General features: G+C 38.8%; 1 protein-coding gene across 7 annotated transcripts in view; it reads right to left on the bottom strand.

Annotated features, from left to right (window-relative positions):
* Positions 1-19282, bottom strand: part of CADM2 (cell adhesion molecule 2) — a 1013511-nt gene that overhangs the window by 245763 nt on the left and 748466 nt on the right. For all 7 annotated transcript variants that reach the window (XM_039483428.1, XM_039483451.1, XM_039483441.1 and 4 more), the window contains one exon: positions 10643-10792. In XM_039483428.1, the coding sequence (XP_039339362.1) occupies positions 10643-10792 (150 nt within the window). The remainder of the gene's footprint in view (positions 1-10642; positions 10793-19282) is intronic.

The following is a 19282-nucleotide window of genomic DNA, read 5'->3' as shown; positions in this document are numbered from 1 at the left end:
TTAATATTTCCAAGTATTTGTCACCAGGTCCCAATGAAAAAAATAAATGGTAGAAGTGGAAGGAATTCTATTAATTTATTATAATGAAAATACTGTTACATATTTCATTTACAAAAAAAAATGTTTCCCCAAGATATATTTAACAAACCTGTCTGCTTTACTTCTTATCTTTTAAGCAGTGCACAAAACAAATGATGTTCAATGGCTCAACCTGAGACTCTTAGAGCTAAAAACATTAAAGAGCTTTGTTTCTCAGAAAGTACTGAGCAACATCCTCTGAAAATCAGACCTCTTTAAGGAGTCTTAAAGTTGGGCACTCAAATACAGGCACTCAAATGACTAGTCATTTCTGAAATTCTTGGCCAAACTTATTTAGCCCAACACATCTGACCATGTGCCTTAAAGAAGAATGAGAACTGGCCAGACTGAGTGTGTTAAATGGCTTCTTGATACAAAGCTACATGAGATGTCAGCAACTACTGTGACTATGAAACCAAGCAATCTAACCTATGTGAAAAGCTCAAACTAATCAAAGGTCTATGAACAGCTATCCTAAAACTATGAAAAAGACCTAAAAACCACTAAACCAAAGTTCTGCTTTACAATGCACACTGAAAACTTCCAACTCTGAACTCTTCATTGTTTAAAGGTTAACAGCTAAAATTGTCTGGGTTCAGGAAAAATAAAAACAAACCAATTGACCCAAGCCCCTGCAATAAAAAGAGTAGCTTTCCATAAACTAAAAATTATAAAACCCACACAATCCAAGGTGGTGGTCTGCTGTGGACACTGGTACATCTTCACTGTCTGTTGGTTCTATTTTGTGTCTATCTTTCTGTGCTACCTCCCCCCCCTACACGCACACTTTATTTTCCACACTAAATTATGGGTGTAATAAGTGACAATTATACTATTTAACATGCCTACTACAAATTCCAAAGGCATCATTTTTTTGGAATATAGCCATGTCCTAGGCCTACCCTCATCCCACACAGGCTGATTATGCAAGGCCCCCACTGTGGGGGAGCAAACAGTGAAACAAATAGTTGAAATACCTGTGGGTGTTTCTACAGGTTCACTTGTGGCATTTGTGCCTATCTGCATTCTCCACTGCAAAATGCTTCAGGGAGCTGCTGCAAGTGGAGTGCCCACCCATAACCACATTTAATGCAGCAGCATCTTTGAAAACTTTTGGGATCCTCTGGTGATACATAACTCCCTAAGTGCCAACTACTGTTATATGCGACATAAACAAAGGTCACCTAAGGAAACATCTTCTCCCTCTAAGGATGAATAATTCTGAAGTTGAAATTTGTTCACTAATGTGTTACTAAGGCATCAAAGTGCTATTTATTTGATGACAGCGTAAGAGAGAATGTACCCAACAATGATTAGCAGCAGACAAAGATTTGGCATGTCAGTTCATGGCAAACTAATTATGATCAGTGTCAACAGAAGTGCACATTTTATTATCAACAGACATGCCAAATCCTTGTCAAAGTAAAGAGCATATATTTCCTCCAGTTTAGTTTGGCAGACTGAACAAAAACACTGAGGTATGCTAGCCAGATACCAGTCTCTTCAAAATAATTTGAGCGCATCATTTACTAAACTGATCAGATCAAACAAACTCACATCAACTAGCCATCATTTAGTTGTACAGTACACGTGGTCTTCATCTGTTTCAAGATCTCTCTCTACCTAAGCCATCACTCCCACCAAAATAAGTATAAAATATTAGACTATAAAAAGAAGGCCGAAAGTTAAATGAGCGATCTGTGTTAAATCTTCTTTTTATCAAACATCTCTGGCCCAGCACTTTCCTTATGCCTCTCTGTTTACTGCCCATCTTTCATCGTTTAACACACATCGTTTTTCTTTCTGAGGCCTCCCAACATGCAATAAAATCTCTACGGCCCACCTGTGTCACAACACCTGTTTTTCTGCACATAAAAGCCAGGTCCGACGTTAAGGGGTAGGAAGCAGGGCAGTTGCTTGGGCCTCATATCACAGTGGGCATCTCAAAGCTAAGTTGCCTACAGGCCTCATCTTCAGACTTGGGTGGTGTGGCCCTGGGCTGTAGTCCCTCGCGGTGGGGCTTTAGCTTTCTGCCCTGGGCCCTAGAGAGTCTAATGGCCACCATGCTTGGCGGCCCCCTGAAACCTGCTCGCAGCCCCACAGGGGGCCCCACACCCCTGGTTGAGAACCACTGCTTTAAGAAATACAGATGAAAATAATTTTTTAAAAACCCCTCACATATGTTCATTTTAAAAAAAAAACATTTCTGCCAGTTTTGCATTGTTGTGTGTTGTGCTTCTTTGAAAGGGAGCCTTATAATTAAGGATACTTGTGTGCATGATGTGATACAGAGGTTTCTATGGTAATTATTCATTTTAATTGAAAATTTTGTAGGTGAAAAAACCTGTTCATGTGCAGCATATAATTTGCTGCCTAAGAATTTTAACTTGCACATGGTGAGTTGTGAATTCATATTTTCTTGGAATAAATGCTCTTCTACAGCCAAAAGTGAAGATGTACTAGTAGTAAAGACTGTCTTCTTCAACAAATAGCTGTTACCTGCAGTGGTTCTGTGCAACTGTTTGTCCAATGAAAAGTTCGCCAAGTACTTATTGGTAAAATGAGACTGTTGTCTACTTTCATTTTCACACACACACTTCAAATGAAGGTAAATTAAGAAGAATTAATGAACAAAGGGCTACATGCGGTTTTTAAGCCACAGCTTGGAGGAAGGGAGAGCTGGAAAGTAGCAGTAGGGAGAGGGAAGAAGCAGAATGACTCTGGCCATATCTACATTTGGTTTCCCTGGGAAGACAAGGCCTAAGAGCACTGAAGGAGTAGCTACTGTTGTTGGTCTCTCCCTGTCCTGAAACTATGGTGCCAAGTCTAAACTAGGAAAATAGGTTATGTTTTAAAGCATGTTAGTTCACACCTTTTAAATAACATGGATTTCACTATTTGCCAAGTCCTGTTTAAAAACAGGTAAAGTTATGTGTTTTTTTTTAAATTAGCTGGTCCTGGTCGTAGAATATCAGGGTTGGAAGAGACCTCAGGAGGTCATCTAGTCCAACCCCCTGCTCTAAGCAGGACCAATACCAATTAAATCATCCCAGCCAGGGCTTTGTCAAGTTGAGCCTTAAAAACCTCTAAGTAACCCATTCCAGTGCTTCACCACCCTTCTACTGAAATAGTGTTTCCTAATATCCAACCTAGACCTTCCCCACTGCAACTTGAGACCATAGCTTCTTGTTCTGTCATGTGCCACCACTGAGAACAGCCTAGCTCCATCTTCTTTGGAACCCCCCTTCAGGTAGGTGAAGGCTGCTATCAAATTCCCCTTCACTCTTCTCTTCTGCAGACTAAATAACCCCAGTTCCCTCAGCCTCTCCTCGTAAATCATGTGCCCCAGCACACTAATCATTTTCGTTGCTCTCTGCTGGACTTTCTCCAATTTGTCCACATCCCTACTGTGGGAGGGAGGACCAAAACTGGACACAATACTCCATGTGTGGCCTCACCAGTGCTGAATAGAGGGGAATAATCACTTCCCTCAATCTGCTGGCAATTCTCCTACTAATACAGCCCAATATGCTATTGGCCTTCTTGGCAACAAGGGCACACTGCTAACTCATATCCAGCTTCTCATCCACTGTAATCCCCAGGTCCTTTTCTGCAGGACTCTGCACTTGTCCTTGTTGAAGCTCAGCAGATTTCTTTTGGCCCAATCCTCCAATTTGTCTAAGTCACTCTGGACCCTATCCCTACCCTCCAACGTATCTACGTCTCCCGCCAGCTTAGTGTCATCCATGAACTTGCTGAGGGTGCAATTCATCCCATCATTCAGATCATTAATAAAGATGTTGAACAAAACTGGCCCCAGGAACTGACCCCTGGGGCACTCCGCTTGATACCGGCTGCCAACTAGACATTGAGCCATTGATCACTACCCGTTGAGCCCGACAATCTAGCCAGTTTTCTATCCACCTTATAGTCCATTTTTCCAGCCCATACTTCTTTAACTTGCTGGCAAGAATACTGTGGGAGACCATATAAAAAATTTGCTAAAGTCACATCCACCGGTTTCCCCATCACCCTAGCAGCAGATCAGTTTTCCTAATCTAGATGTGTCTTATAGTTTTCAGGCCATAAAGAAGATAAAGGCTCATTGCCTGCCGCGCTCCCCCCCCCCCCCCCCGCCACTTCACTCTTTGCATATCCAGATTGGATTAATCACACTCTAGTCTCAAATTTTTAACAAATATTTTATCCAATCCAAGCCATGAGAGTCTAAAAACAAAAACCTAACTAACTGATATATTCATTCACATAAACAGGTCATTAAAATAGGTCATTGTTTTTCCTGAAAGAAAAATCTATTCATAATTTTCTATTCCTTTTAATTTTATATAAGCACACCATCAAACATCTCAAGCTAAAATATTACTTGTGTAACTCATTTTATTCATAAATATTTAATCAGCTGAGTTTAAAGCATCCTTGAACACAAAAATCTTCCTGTGCGTCAACTATATATATATGCAATTGATATTAATGGACAGTATTTGCTTTTACTTTAGGGTAATTTGGGGTGTGGGTTAAGCTTTGATATGTATCTATGACGTGAAAGGAAAATGTGATTAATATCTTTGGTGTTCTAGTTGCAAACAATGAATAGTTATAATTCATAAATGAGTAAATAATAATGTGACTTTTTTATTGAACCTTCTAGCCAAGAATCTTGGACAATGTTACCAACACGAGTTATTTACATCTCACAAAACCCACGTGAGGAAGGTATTCATTATTAGTCCCATTTTTCTGATGGAAAAATGAAGACATCTGTTATGTGACTTGACCAAAGACACAGGAATGTGAGGTACAACAATAAGTCAAGTTAAAAACAGAATCCAAGTCTCTAATGTTTTCCCATGTTTTGTTTATAGGCATATAACATGTAGGCAGTAGCACTACATCTAAATTATTCTAGAATGAGAGACACTCGAGCAAACAAGACCAACTTTAATGATATGTTCAGATTTGAAGAGACAACTGCATAAAAACTAATTATCAGCATTTCTTTGAGATCAAGCTGCCTGCTTATTCAGTCACAAAGTTTGGAAGTCTCCCAGTGCTTGTCTAAATGACCACTTATTTTGTTGAAAGCTCATGTGTAAATCTACCCCACGCTAGCCTGCCACACACAAACTCTCCAGGTGGACCCAGCTGCTGTGCACTAAACATTTCTCAGTCAGTTTTGACTATCACACTTTGAAATGGGAGTAGATTAAAGCACACTAGGGAACATTTAGTGTGTGTCAGTGGAACCCACAGAGTTACTTAGTGAGGAACACAGTAATGTGGGGTAGATTCACCCCAGCGTGCCGCAAACTAGGATGACCAGATATCCCGATTTTATAGGGACACTCCCAATTTTGGGGTGGTCTTCTTATATAGGCTCCTATTACACCTCACCTCCTGTCCTGATTTTTCACATTTGCTGTCTGGTCACCTTACCAAAGTGTTCATTTACACAAGCCCTGAATAGTACCACCATTAGGTGAATCCAATAATGTTACCATCTCCTCCCATCCAGTCCCATTGTCTTAATCAAGTAGGTAATGCTTCTTCTCAAATACCTCACTGATTTAATTCACAAAAATAAACTATATTTACATTAAACATGTCTTTTTTATCATCAGAAATTGTCTTTGGATGAGACAGCCTGGCTCTAGGTCCCTCTGTATCACCATCTTTTAGTTCTAGTTTTTGCAAACATTAGGGCCTTCATGAAGAACAGTGTAGTGGAGAGCGCATTTCAGACCTCCTCATCCACAGGTAACTTTTCTGCTTCTGGAACACGTTCTATTGCATACTGTCTATGTTAGCTTACTCTCCTGCTTCTATACACACCAGGCATGTATTTGATACACATCTGGCCCCCCATCTATAGTAGTACCTGAGCATCTTCCAAGTATTTAAAAATAGAAATAACAATGGCACTCTCTCTTCCTTCCAATGAATAGAAGAAATAGTTTGATTAGTTTGTGCGTGTGTGTGGCATGGTGGTGCATAATTTATTGGTGGAATGTTAAGTCAAGGGCATGTATTATTTTTAATTTAATTCTGAATGAGGAGGGGCTGTGGTCTTTCTGATCTCATGTGAGAGTGAGCTTCATAGATCCAACTCCTATAAGAGTTGTCCATCTGTCTCCACCTATTCTTTTCCACTGATTTTATGGGTCTGATAAACACAACTGTACCAGGAGGTTTACATGGCTATGAAGGGAGAGAGATGTGTCATGCAGCTAGGGCCAAAACCAGTGGAGATCTCTGAATGTCTGGGCACTGGAATCAATGGATGAAGCAGATCTACTGCACCTAAGAGTAAGCTCTCTGTGCCTAAATGGGCACAAATGAAGTGCCTGTAAGAAGAGAGGGCTCTGACTCAGACTTCTGCTTCAACACTGGCCTCAGGATGGACTTAATGCTGTCTCCGAGTGATACCCTTCTAAGGCCTGGTCTACACTACGCGTTTAAACCAGTTTTAGGAGCGTAAAACCGATTTAACGCCACACCCGTCCACACTAAGAGGCCCTTTATATCGGTATAAAGGGCTCTTTAAACCGGTTTCTGTACTCCTCCCTAACGAGAGGAGTAGCGCTAATATCGGTATTAACATATCGGATTGGGGTTAGTGTGGCCGCAGATCGAAGGTATTGGCCTCCGGGCAGTATCCCACAGTGCACCACTGACCGCTCTGGACAGCAATCTGAACTCGGATGCAGTGGCCAGGTAGACAGGAAAAGCCCCGCGAACTTTTGAATATTTCCTGTTTGCCCAGCGTGGAGCTCCGATCAGCACGGGTGGTGATGCAGTTAAAAATCAAAATAAAGAAAGAGCTCCAGCATGGACGATGCGGACGTGATCGCTGTAAGGGCAGGCAAATCTGTTCTATCAGCGCTCCGTTACAGAAGACGAAATTCAAAATCATTTTTTAAATATCTCCAGACAGATGCCATAGCAGGGACTCAGCGCACTGCTGCGTGGCAAGCGTAACGGAAAGCCAAAGAATCAAATGGACGCTCATGGACTGGAGGACTCAAGCTATCCCACAGTTCCTGCAGTCTCTGAAAAGCATTTGCATTCTTGGCTCCAAATGCTTCTAGGGTCAAAAACAGTGTCCGCGGTGGGTCAGGGCATAGCTAGGCAATTTACGCACACCCCCCACCCACCCCCAGAAGTGAAAGGGAAAACAATCCTGTCTTGACTCTTTTACATGTCACCCTATCTTTACTGAATGCTGCAGATAGACGCGATGGTGCAGCACTCAACACCAACATCCTTGCTCCCCCCCCCCGCCATGGGTGGCTGATGGTACAATAAGACTGATACCCATCGTCATCATCAGCCGATTGGCACAGGGGGCAGTGCAAAAGGACGGGTACCCATGCGGACTAGCATCCGGCAGGTCGAGCAAGGGCGCCTGGCCCGAATTTTTCCTGGTAGATGGTACAATATGGCTGATAACCATCATCATCATAGCAACAGGGGGCTGAGCTTCATCAGCCCCCACCCTTCATGTGTAAAGAAAAGATTCAATTGCCCCTGGACTAGCAGCAGGATGCTGGGCTCCTCTCCTCCACACTCCTTAATGTCCTATGTGGACTATCATAGCAACTGGAGGCTGCCTTCCACTCATTTCTCACTAACAAGTATTCCTGCATTCTTTATTACTTCATCACACAAGTGGGGGGACAATGCTATGGTAGCCCAGGAAGGCTGGGGAAGAATGGAATGAACAGGTGGGGTTGTTGCAGGAGCACCCCCTGTGAATAGCATACAGCTCATAATCTATGCAGGATCTGACACAGAGCAGCTGTGCTCTCTGGTTCTCTGATACAGTGGTTCTCTAGTACACTTGCCCATATTCTAGGCAGGACTGATTCTATTTTTAGATACCAAAAAGGAGGGATTGACTCAGGGAGTCATTCCCAATTTTGGCTTTTGCGCCCCTGGCTAAGAGCAGCCAGGGGCACTTATGACAGCAGCAAATGGAACAGTGCAAAAGGACTGGTAGCCATGCCCATCTTATTACCAATTTATGGTATGGTAGATGGTACAATATGGCTGATAACCATCTCTGCTATCATGCAAAAGCAAAAGCATGCAGCTGTGTAGCGCTGCTGAATCGCCTCTGTGAGCGGCATCTAGTACACATACGGTGACAGTCACAAAAGACAAAACAGGCTCCATGATTGCCATGCTATGGCATCTTCCAGGGCAATCCAGGGAAAAAAAGGCATGAAATGCTTGTCTGCCGTTGCTTTCCCAGCGGAAGGAGTGACTGACGACATTTACCCAGAACCACCCGCGACAATGATTTTTGCCGCATCAGGCACTGGGATCTCAACCCGGAAATTCAAAGGGGGGGGGGAGGCTGCGGGAACTATGGGATAGCTACGGAATAGCTACCCACAGTGCAATGCGCCAGAAATCAACGCTAGCCTCGGACCGTGGACGCACACCACCGATTTAATGTGTTTAGTGTGGCCGCGCACACTCGATTTTATACAATCTGTTTTGTTAAACCGGTTTATGTAAATTCGGAATAATCCCGTAGTGTAGACGTACCCTAAGCTTTCAGAGCTAGAGTTCCATCCTAGCAATACAAGACCCAAAGGGAGAAATCTTTCCTTTAGGCATAAGTGGAAGCACACATAGACAGAGCTGCTGATTAAAGCTGTGAAATCATTATTTGAGTTGGAAAAAGTGGGGAGAGAGTGGCAATGACTTCTGCATGGCATTTTATCCTGCTGCTCACTTCCCCCAGCAGTGTAATCAAGGATGGGATTGTCACATGAACAGGATGCAATACCTTATAAATGTAAAATAATTGAAGATGCATGATTTAAGGACCAGGCATCCTTCTGGATCATTTTAGCAGATTTCCTGTGTAACAGATGCACAGTAAATTCCTCTGCAAATAAATCTGCACATATTCCTCAGAGTCTAAGAACAGAACTTAAAGTTCAGTGAAAACTGCAGTTCTTTAAGTTGTCTTTAGCCTACTGTGTCTTCTGTAGAGAATATAAATTGCTCACAAATACTATGCAACAAACCACTCATAAATGTTATTGCTGCACTTCTTTTAAAATGTCATTAAATGTATAGAAGTTCTAGATATTGGGTTTCACCTACAAAAGAGCTCAAAGCCACTACTTTTACTTATACAGGTATTCCTTACTTACATAAAAGCAGTGGGATTACTCACAGGAGTAAGGGTTGCAGGATTGGGTTTTAGGAATATTAACACATGACAAACCCTTCATTATGTATCGTTAATCCAACATCCAGAGCATACTTGAGACTCAAAGGAAATTGCAAATCCAGTGATTACACATTAAAAAATAGTTACACAAAGGGAAAAGGAACCATTTCAGTATCTTAATTAGATTCTGTTTTGCTTATTATATTAGTAGCAATGACACTTATTCAGTTTGAAAATATTTTGATCGCAGGTTCTGTAGATATAATGCAACTGCTTTTCAAATCTGCTTTTAATCAAGTACACAGATCCACACAAAACCTGCTCTTCAAGCTTGATCCCACAAGATGCTAAGCACCTTTGCCATCATACAGCAAAACACTTAATCAGTGCTTAACTTTAAGCTCCTGAGTACTCCCATTTGCTGGATATGGGCCAGAGTATTCAGCATCTTGCAGAACTGAGTCCTCACTGAAGGATTAAATATAAACTCTATCAAGCTTTGCTACTGCTGGAGCCAACATCAAGGTTATTGCAGTTCTGAAGCCAAACAGATTTTATGAAATTTAGCTCTGTTAATTCTCAAATGTTTTTATGTATGAAATCTAAGGGCATTCCCTTGTTAACATTTTACTGCAAAATATACATTTCTTGGTTTATTCAGGTTAGATGGATGCACAGATCTTGGCAGTAAACCCTATTAAATAAGCAATGTTTGTCTTATGAAAAGGAATAGAAATTGTTGCTATTTTTTTCATCTGGGCAGACCACCACCACAACCTATGGATCATGTAATTAGTAAAGCTCAGGCAGTAAATATAAAAGTGAACTAATTGATTAGTAGTTTGGCTGAATAACCATTTGATGGTAACTGCACACTAATTGTTTAAAAACAAACAAAATCCAATAAACTTGAGCCAAATACTATCTATCCTTCCACCACTAACTACCATAGACAAGATATGGTGCTTACAGACTACTACATCCCCTCCTCACACAGCACTCCTTAACCCGCCCTTCAAAATACATCTTAACAAGGATTTCCAGCTCAGCTTGCAATAATCATGAAAAATGTTGTTCTTTTCCTCCAACCACTTAATTTAGGCAAAGAAAATCATATAAGATATACATTACAAAAATAACTTCAATCAAAGAGAGAGTTAGAAACAAACTCTGTATATTTAATAAAAAAATATGAGTTAATTACTCTTTAGAGTTTATGCCTAGAAAACAGAAATATTTAATATTTAACATAAATACAGGTACATATTAAAACAGTCTGGGAATAAATGAATGATCTGTCTCATTTAAGATAATTATCATAAAATATTTCAAAATTATTAAAGAAAATATATTCACCTTTCTTGTCATCAAAGTACAGAGTCTGTTGAGCTGGATTTGACCACTGGAGGGAGGTGTTATCATTTTGATCAACCCTGCAGGTCAAATTTGCTGTTCCCCCTTCAACAACTGTAACATTCTGTGTGAGTGGAAATTGCCCTTGGCTGCCTGAAGGGGATTAAAGAAAGCAAAAACAAAAAATCCCGATTACATGAAAGTTATAGAACAAAATTTATTACATTAACTTCTCACAGCCTGCACAGTCTGAATTTGATGTAATAGTCTTACCAAAGGGGAAAAAAAAGATATACCAAAAATATGTTCTCTGTATCAGAGACATAGCCTGGATAAATTTAAGAGCTGCAGATTATTTAATATTAATTATCTTCTAGGAAGCATCCTACAATCCTTATCCCTTCCTATTCGGACACACAAACTGAAAACCCTGACCACAGATGCTTCAACGTATTATATATGGTTCTTATTATGAAGAACATGGTTAAATGTACCTAAAAACCTAGACTATTTATAACATCTGCTAAAAGCAGGAAATATTTAAAAAAACTCTGAAACTCTCTTTTGAAATCAACATAGAATTTTTTTTAAGCCAGAAAGATAGGGTAGCTTACAAATTATTTGATAATTTTCTTGATGCTTTTGCTTGCCAGTTTTGGCATTTAGTCTACGAACAAGTGTGGTATTAGGAAGTATCACCTGAACTTGTTTGGGGATAGACTTGATGTAATAGTCCTTTCACATCTCTAACTATTATGATTTTATCCCAAAATGTTATAGAGCACATTAAGAATCTGCTGAAAACAAGACAAGGTGAAGCTGTCCAAAATACCTCTTATACACATTTCCAGTTACATATTTATTATAAAGAGCAATTTTGTGAAATCAGCACATACTTTGTTATACAATGGACTCTACACTGTCCAGAAGACACAAAGAGGAACTGTAACAAAAGCAAGAGTTACAGTTTTTAATGTGTATGTGGGGAAAGCTTACAAGTAAAATATTCTACTTGTTCTGCTAGAACCACTGGCATAAAGATTCTTATAATGGAGAAGTACAACATGTAGCTTGGCACTGAAGAGTATGAAAAGCCTAAAGTGGAAAATATCCTTACAGTCCTAAATGTAACAAATAGACAAGTTCACGCTTATGTCATACTATTATATCAAACACATTAACTTACAATATACCAGTAGTTATACCAAATGCCCACAGATCTGGCACAAAACTTTAAGGTAAGTATTATATTTTAGTGGTACTCATTATAGAACTCTGCCCAAATAAACGAGGGGTTGGGGTTTAGCCTATACAGAAGGCAAACATGATTAAAAACAAGTGCAATTATGCAACTATGCAAAGAAACCATGAATAAATTATAGACCAGGGGTCGACATCCTTTCAGAAGCGGTGTGCCGAGTCTTCTTTTATTCACTCTAATTTAAGGTTTTGCATGCCAGTAATACATTTTAACATTTTTAGAAGGTCTCTTTCTATAAGTCTATACTATATAACTAAACTATTGTTGTATGTAAAGTAAATAAGGTTTTTTAAATGTTTAAGAAGTTTCATTTAAAATTAAATTAAAATGCAGAGCTCCCCTGAACGGTGGCTAGAACCCGGGCAGTGTGAGTGCCACTGAAAATCAGCTCGCTTTCCGCCTTTGGCACCCGTGCCATAGGTTGCCTACCCCTGTGATAGACACACACTATTGTTTGACTAGGTTATAGTGACAAGATAGAATCCAGGGCAAGTTTTGATGGCTGTGCAGTAGCTTATGCAAAATGAGTTTGGTGGTGTTACTCCAGTTCCTGCGAGGCAAGCACCCACAAAAAACATTACCACAGCTGGCAGCCTTGTTGGCAGTCTTGCAAAAAGTGCCCAAAACCTTGAAGATTAACTACCCTCTCACAACCACAAGTAGACAGTCCAGTTCTGGGTTGGAATAAACTGGACATCACTGAGTAAGCTTTCTGCTGCTGTAGAAAAAACAGAAGCAGCATCCTTCACAAGCACTCAATTTACATTAAAATACTTTATTGCCTAAATTTTTGTATTCTGAACAAAATAAATTAGCAGCAGTTGTAGGAAAAGTCATCTCAATAAATAAAATCAAATGAACTCACAGTTTTAATTCCTCTATTAAAATAAAAATGTTTCTTTGTCATGAGACTATAGTAGCTGAAGGAAATATAGGATAAAAGAGTTGTCATCAACATATCAAATTTGAGCAAACATTATTGGAGCAAAAACTGTACATTCTGTGTCAGCCATCTCTTTTATATACTAAATGATACAGAGTAACCTGAAAAAAAAACCCATCTTTATATTTAATGAGATGGAATATTTATGGTAAGTAGAATATAGGGAATATTGGAAATATTATAACTAGTTTAACCACTGCAAACAAAACACCAAAAATTTCATAACACCCACTGTATTTGATATTTCTTGAAACACATACATTAAAAATACCCACTGAATGAAAAATCACAATAAAGAAAAAAATAGAAAACTTGTCATATTTTTCCATCACTTCTCCCCTTCCCAATCCCAATGTTTCAAGGAACCTCATAGCAATTCTTATTGCTTAAATTCAAGTTTTAAAAATCCAGGAACGCACACACAGCATGCTATTACTTCCACTAAATTACAGTAGGCTTTCCAAACAAATAACCTTCTAGTGTACAAGTTCTGGCTCAGTAGTTGTTTAGGCTAAAACATATTTTGCATACAGAATAAGTAAGTTTGAACTACTTTAATACCATTAACCCAAGTAGCTGGTTCCAGACAGCACTGCAGTGAAATCCATCAGGCACATTGGAAAAGAACAGGAAAAATAGTTTAAACAAGTGCTCTACAAGCAACTGTTATACAAAAATTGCTCAAGATCCTAACTACCATAAGAAGGTTTCATATACTGTGTTCATGGAGGGATCATTCCTGCAAGATGTTGAGTGCGCTGGCCCTGATACAGCAAAGCACTTAAACACGTGTATAATTTTAGGCATCTGAACAGTTCCATTAAAGTCAACAGTACTTAAAATTAAGCATGGATTGGGGCCACGGTGCTAAGCATCTTGCAGGATTGAGCCGTCAATTATCTAAACAAGTACTAAATTCTAAAGAAGTCTTCTAGATAAAAGTAGTTCTTGTAACCCAGAGAAGCTAGCAGCAAATTACAACAGTACTGTTGAAGTCCTCTCTTAGGGGGCAAAACAAACACAGTCCTGTGGAATTACCCCAGGCCTGAGACTTTGGAGACCAGATATATATTCCAAACTCACGCTTTGACTTACTACATGACTCCACACAAGTAATTTTACCTCTCTGTACCTTGTTACACGATCTACAAAAAGGGATATTGGTGCTTATTCATCTTACAAAATGCTTTGGGATCACCAGATGTTCTGTACTGAGCACATGCAGAACATTATTTGATTTGACAAATGTATAAGTGTTCCCAATTTCTTTCCTCAGATTTCAGTACTTCCTGCTGGTAAGATGGAACACAGAAATACACAAGTTGAAAAACATTGAGATACCAGAATATGTCAGTTTAGCCTCTGTGTATCACCTCTATTCTTTCCTTGATGTTAGGAAAGATTTGCTATGTGGTGTATTTCTTTTTTCTCATCCAAACCTAATTCCTCCACATATACTTCTCTTATCTAGTTAGAGGCCCGGTAGTGCTACTAGGGCTGTCCTTGTGTTGCACCTTAGTCTTAAGCCCATCGGTTACACGTTTTTGGAGCTCAGTTGTCACTATCTATCTCAGTGATTTTACCTAGGTGTAGAGATGGGGCAATAGTTAGAGACATTTCCTGTGGCGTGGGTTGCTTTTCTGATGCTGTGGGTGGTGCGTGTGTGTGTGGGCACGGGGACCTATTGCATTTTTCAATGGAGTTCACAGGTTTGTTTCTCTAAAGAAGGAACTGATAATTTCCATTAGCAGTGATCACTGTTGTTCTCCATAGGCCTTTACCAGGCAGCGGAAGCATAGTTGTTTTTTTTCAAAGGTGATGTCTCAAGTGTTGCAAAGGGCTTCTAGAACTCATGGTATGTTGGTATGTGACGTGGACAAATTTCTTCAGGACTGGTGGAGTGGTTAATACCATACAGTCCAGTTCAGAGTTCTGCTTCAAGCTCTTCACAGTGGTCAGTGCATGAGTTGGAGGCTTGTGGTGCACAGTCTGGGCTGATTAGCTGGTTCACTATGCCGTGAATGTGAGTGGGTCTCTGCTGGCCTTGATTTGGGGATTGCAAAGGCAGAGGAGAATAAGGTTCTCTTTGCTTTTGTCACTGCAGTGGTGCATTCCTATAAGAAACCTTTGTGCTCTTGGTGATATATGCTGACAGTATAAAATCATGTGAATATTAGTCTGTCTATGCTTTTCATATGACAGTTCGTTGATGAATCCTGAAAATCTTTGTAGTAGATGTGGGAAAGAGGGTATCTTGGGGTCAAGGTGCTAACTGTGGGGGACATCAGGTGAGTAGAGTGCGTTAGCAATTTGCTGACACATTGGCTTTACACATTCCAATGCATCTAGCTTCCCAACATCCCTGTGAGGTATGTACATTTTATTACCATTTTTCTTATGTGGAAATTATGATAAAAAGTGAAGTTATATGACTCACTAAAGGTCACACAGGAAGCCTGTAGCAGAACTGAAATTAGAACTGATTTCTTATACTCAGTCCTGTGCTTGAACCATAAAACAATCTTTTTCATTTTACCATCCTTCCTAACTTGAATCTCCTCACATTATTTCAATACTTCCAGTTTCAGCCAAAACCAATATGCACAGGTATGAGAAAATTCAAGACTTGTTGAGGCAGATACAAAGTAAAGACTTGATTCAAATCCATTAAAATCAATGGCAGTCTTCATATTGATTTCAGGAAGTTTTAGATAAGACCTTAAAAAGTGTCAGTCCTCTAAAAGGCAAATGCAAAGCATGGTAATTATTTTAATGGTGAGGAGAGGGAGACAACTTCCCATTTCAAATGATGCAGTGCTTATCTGACAATGAGCATGAGTGTAAATTAGTTTTGGCTTATTTTCTTAGAAAGACAGCTCAAAAGAAATTAAAAACAATGGGGGTATGATGAACAATCCAAAACATATTTAATCAGTTTTTCAGGATTACTTTATGTATATATAATCTCTCAAGATGTAAATCTCTCCAGAGATATAAAGCTTTATTTTGAGAAAACATCACAAGATGTTGCAATTAGGTTAGCAGAAATTATATCCTGATCTGAAATGTAGATGATTATAAAATAGCCTAAACATGGAAAAAAGTCCAGGATCTATATTACTATATTACTTTTTAGTTTTTCAGTTTTCTAGCAGGAATTAATGCTTTTGATGTGTAGGGTTTATACCAAAAATACAAGAGAAAGGTAGAATCCTGCAAGCTATGCAGCATGGTAATCAGCATACTGACACATGGAGAGGAGAGATGCAGAAATGAGTGTTGGTTCTAGTATCTGATTTCATTTCTAAACAAAGATATTACAAATTTATGATACAATAATGACAACCAGACTATAGACTACAATTCAACAACTTATACATAAAAGACCCGAAACTTTTTTCCCCTGGAAGGAACCCTCAGACAATCTAGGATGCACATTAAATTGCATCCATTCAGCTTGGTCAAAGAAATAGGAATTTGCTTTAACTCTAGAAGCAGAGAAATCCCTTGACTGGGTTGAATGGCCTTTCCTAATTGGCTGTTTTGAATTATATCAATTTAGTCCCACATTTGGAAAACTAATACCTCATACTTAATCTGCAGCATGAATGTCTTGATATCCCTAACTAAAGAAAAAGGGGAACAAGTCAAAAGCGTCTGTTCTCTCACTACTATTTTTTCCATTAATAGAGCCACTTGCAAAGAAAATTAGGAGTTAGAATATTGCAGGATTCACTTCTGAAACTACAGAACCTAAAAGGGATACTGGAAATAAAAAAATGCTTAGTTCTTGGGGTAACATTCTAGAATTTTTTTTCCTGGAAGGCTTAATTGCTAAAGTAGTCCAATGGACAACAGTATATATTTATAGTAACTAATTTCAGAGTGAGGAATTTATGTGTAAAATAGACATGGAAGGTGTCTTTGTAACTTCCCCTTGAGCCTATATTTCTAGCTGCACAATTTTGCAACAGAAAACAATAAGACCACCAACGGGAAACAATAAGACCACCAATTCAAGACATAATTGAGTTAGAAGCCATTTTAACTCTATATTCTCAGAGAAAAGAGCTTAAATTTTAAAAGTTCACATAATTTTATTTAAACTAAGCTGAAAAAGTAGAGGGGAGGGGGAAGACTGAAAATATACCCAACTAGAGAGTTTTATTGCCTGTAATTTGATGGGAATTTCACATAAATTCTTATATCGATTCTTTTATACTACTTCCAGATTATGGGACATAAAATTATTGTCTCATGTGCAGTGCTGGAAAAACTGCAGTGGGGAAGGGAATTTATTTTTATTTAATTTCTTTGGATTTCTTAAAAAAATAAGAAAAAATGGCACCTATCCATAACTTGGGGTACACAATATAAGTTACCAAACCAAAAAATAAATTAAACCATGGTTTGTCCTTTCCACCACATCATCAACCAACAGAACTGAACTTCCTACTTTCCATAAAAAGAAGGATGGTTCAATGATTAGGGTGCCTGCCTGAGACTTGACACACCTAGGATCAATTCCTTGATCCACAACACACTTCTTGTGTGACCCTGGGCAACTTAACTTAGTTGCAGTGTGTTTCAGATCCCCATCTGTAAAATGGGGGGTAAAAGCACTTCTCTACTTCACAGAGTATTGTGAGGACAAATGCATTAGAGACTGTGAGGCACTCAGATACTACAGTAGCTATCATTTAAGTACCTAAGATAGGAAGAAAAGAAAAAAAACACACACACACACACAAGTCCCATCAAATCCTCTGCAGCAGTCTGTGCAAATTTAGAACATATCATTTTCTTCTATCTCAAAATAGAGACATTCTGGCATGAGAATAGTAACTATTACCAAATACCAGAATGAAAAGAATTCAGTTCTCCCCACATGAAGTAAACATAGAAACACATGGTACAGAAATATCAAATGTTAAAATGCAAACGCTTCTCAAATGTTTTGCTAGAACCTCAGATGATGTAAATCAGCATAGCTCCACTGACTTCAGTACAGCTATGACAATTTACACATGTGGCTGCTTTCTTGGACAAGAATATCCCACTATATATTAAGGACAAGGGAGAAAATCTGTTCCCTATAACTGGTGGAAATAGAGTGCTGAATGTATTCATTTTAAAACAAATGGAAGAATTTTAAAGCCCTGTGGTTCTGCTTTCCTAAATTACACAACATAATCTTCCACAAGGCTTGAGGATAGAGAGCCAGAATAGTGGAAAAATGAAGCTGAAAATGGATGGTCTCTAACTCTGTCTTGGTGTAGTAGTACTTTCCACTACTTGCACGAAGTGGGTATTCACCCACGAAAGCTCATGCTCCCAAACGTCTGTTAGTCTATAAGGTGCCACAGGATTCTTTGCTGCTAGTACTTTGGGTACCTTCATGTTAGCAGAGTATGGGGTAAAGGTCTTCTTTATACAAATATTGCTTTAAAATATGTAATAGTAAATGTTAGAAATTAAAATGTGAGACTGAATGTGTTAAATACTTAAGATATATAGTTTTTGGTTTTCTGTTGGCTATTTTGGAGGTTGACTTTATTTTATTTTTTTGGTTTTAGCTAACAGTTATGGCACAGATGTGTTAAAAAGACAAAAAAAGTAGAACTCCAAAGTGTTTATGATCATTTAAAAATATTTACACTAGCAGTATGCAATATTTACAAACCATACTGCTAAGTCCTCAATTAAACACTACATAAAAAAAGCCTAAATCAGGTAGGTCGGATAACTTGCCTTGGAAAATCTTAATGAGATATAGTTCAACATCATGCAGTGCCCAAAATTCACTCATTTTCATCTGTCCTGATCCCTCCTGATATTGCACAGATAATCAGAGATTTTGCAGTGTGACAGAGTGGTCCAGCAGCCTATCCTATAAAAGTCTATCATTCATGTAAAAAACATAGAAGTTATCGTACACTCTGATTCGGAAACATTGTGTGGAATGTCTGAATGCTCATAATGTGAGATTTTCTTCCTAGTTTTGTAGACTCAAAATGTTCAGAAAGAATAGTTAATTATCCAAAGCTTTGGATGGTTATTTGTATGGAATGCAAACTATAATTGTTTCTAAGCAGCACACATCTCTGGCACCATTTTATATTTTTTTAAACAAATTATTTAAAAATCTGGAACTTAAACTAAGATCAACATGGATCTCAATACAGACTTTTTTTATTCTGGAAAAAAAAACAAAAAACAAACAAACAAAAACCCTCAGTGGCAATGAAAAAAATATGAGAAAAGTAACTAAGCCACATGAAGCAATGCAGTGTTCATGCATACTAGCAATCCTTTCTTCAAATATCAGGTTTGCAGAACAAAGAAAAAAATAAGCAGTCATATTATGGTACAAGTGAAAGAGTTTAAGGGTGAAAGATGTCTTTCTTTGAGGGAACTGCCAGAAAGAAAGGAGATAGTA

The sequence above is a fragment of the Mauremys reevesii genome, linkage group 1 (genome assembly GCF_016161935.1).
Source record: "Mauremys reevesii isolate NIE-2019 linkage group 1, ASM1616193v1, whole genome shotgun sequence".
Taxonomy (NCBI): Eukaryota; Metazoa; Chordata; order Testudines; family Geoemydidae; genus Mauremys; species Mauremys reevesii.
The sequence above is the reverse complement of the archived record's forward strand: the minus strand, read 5'-3'. Positions and strand labels throughout refer to the sequence as shown.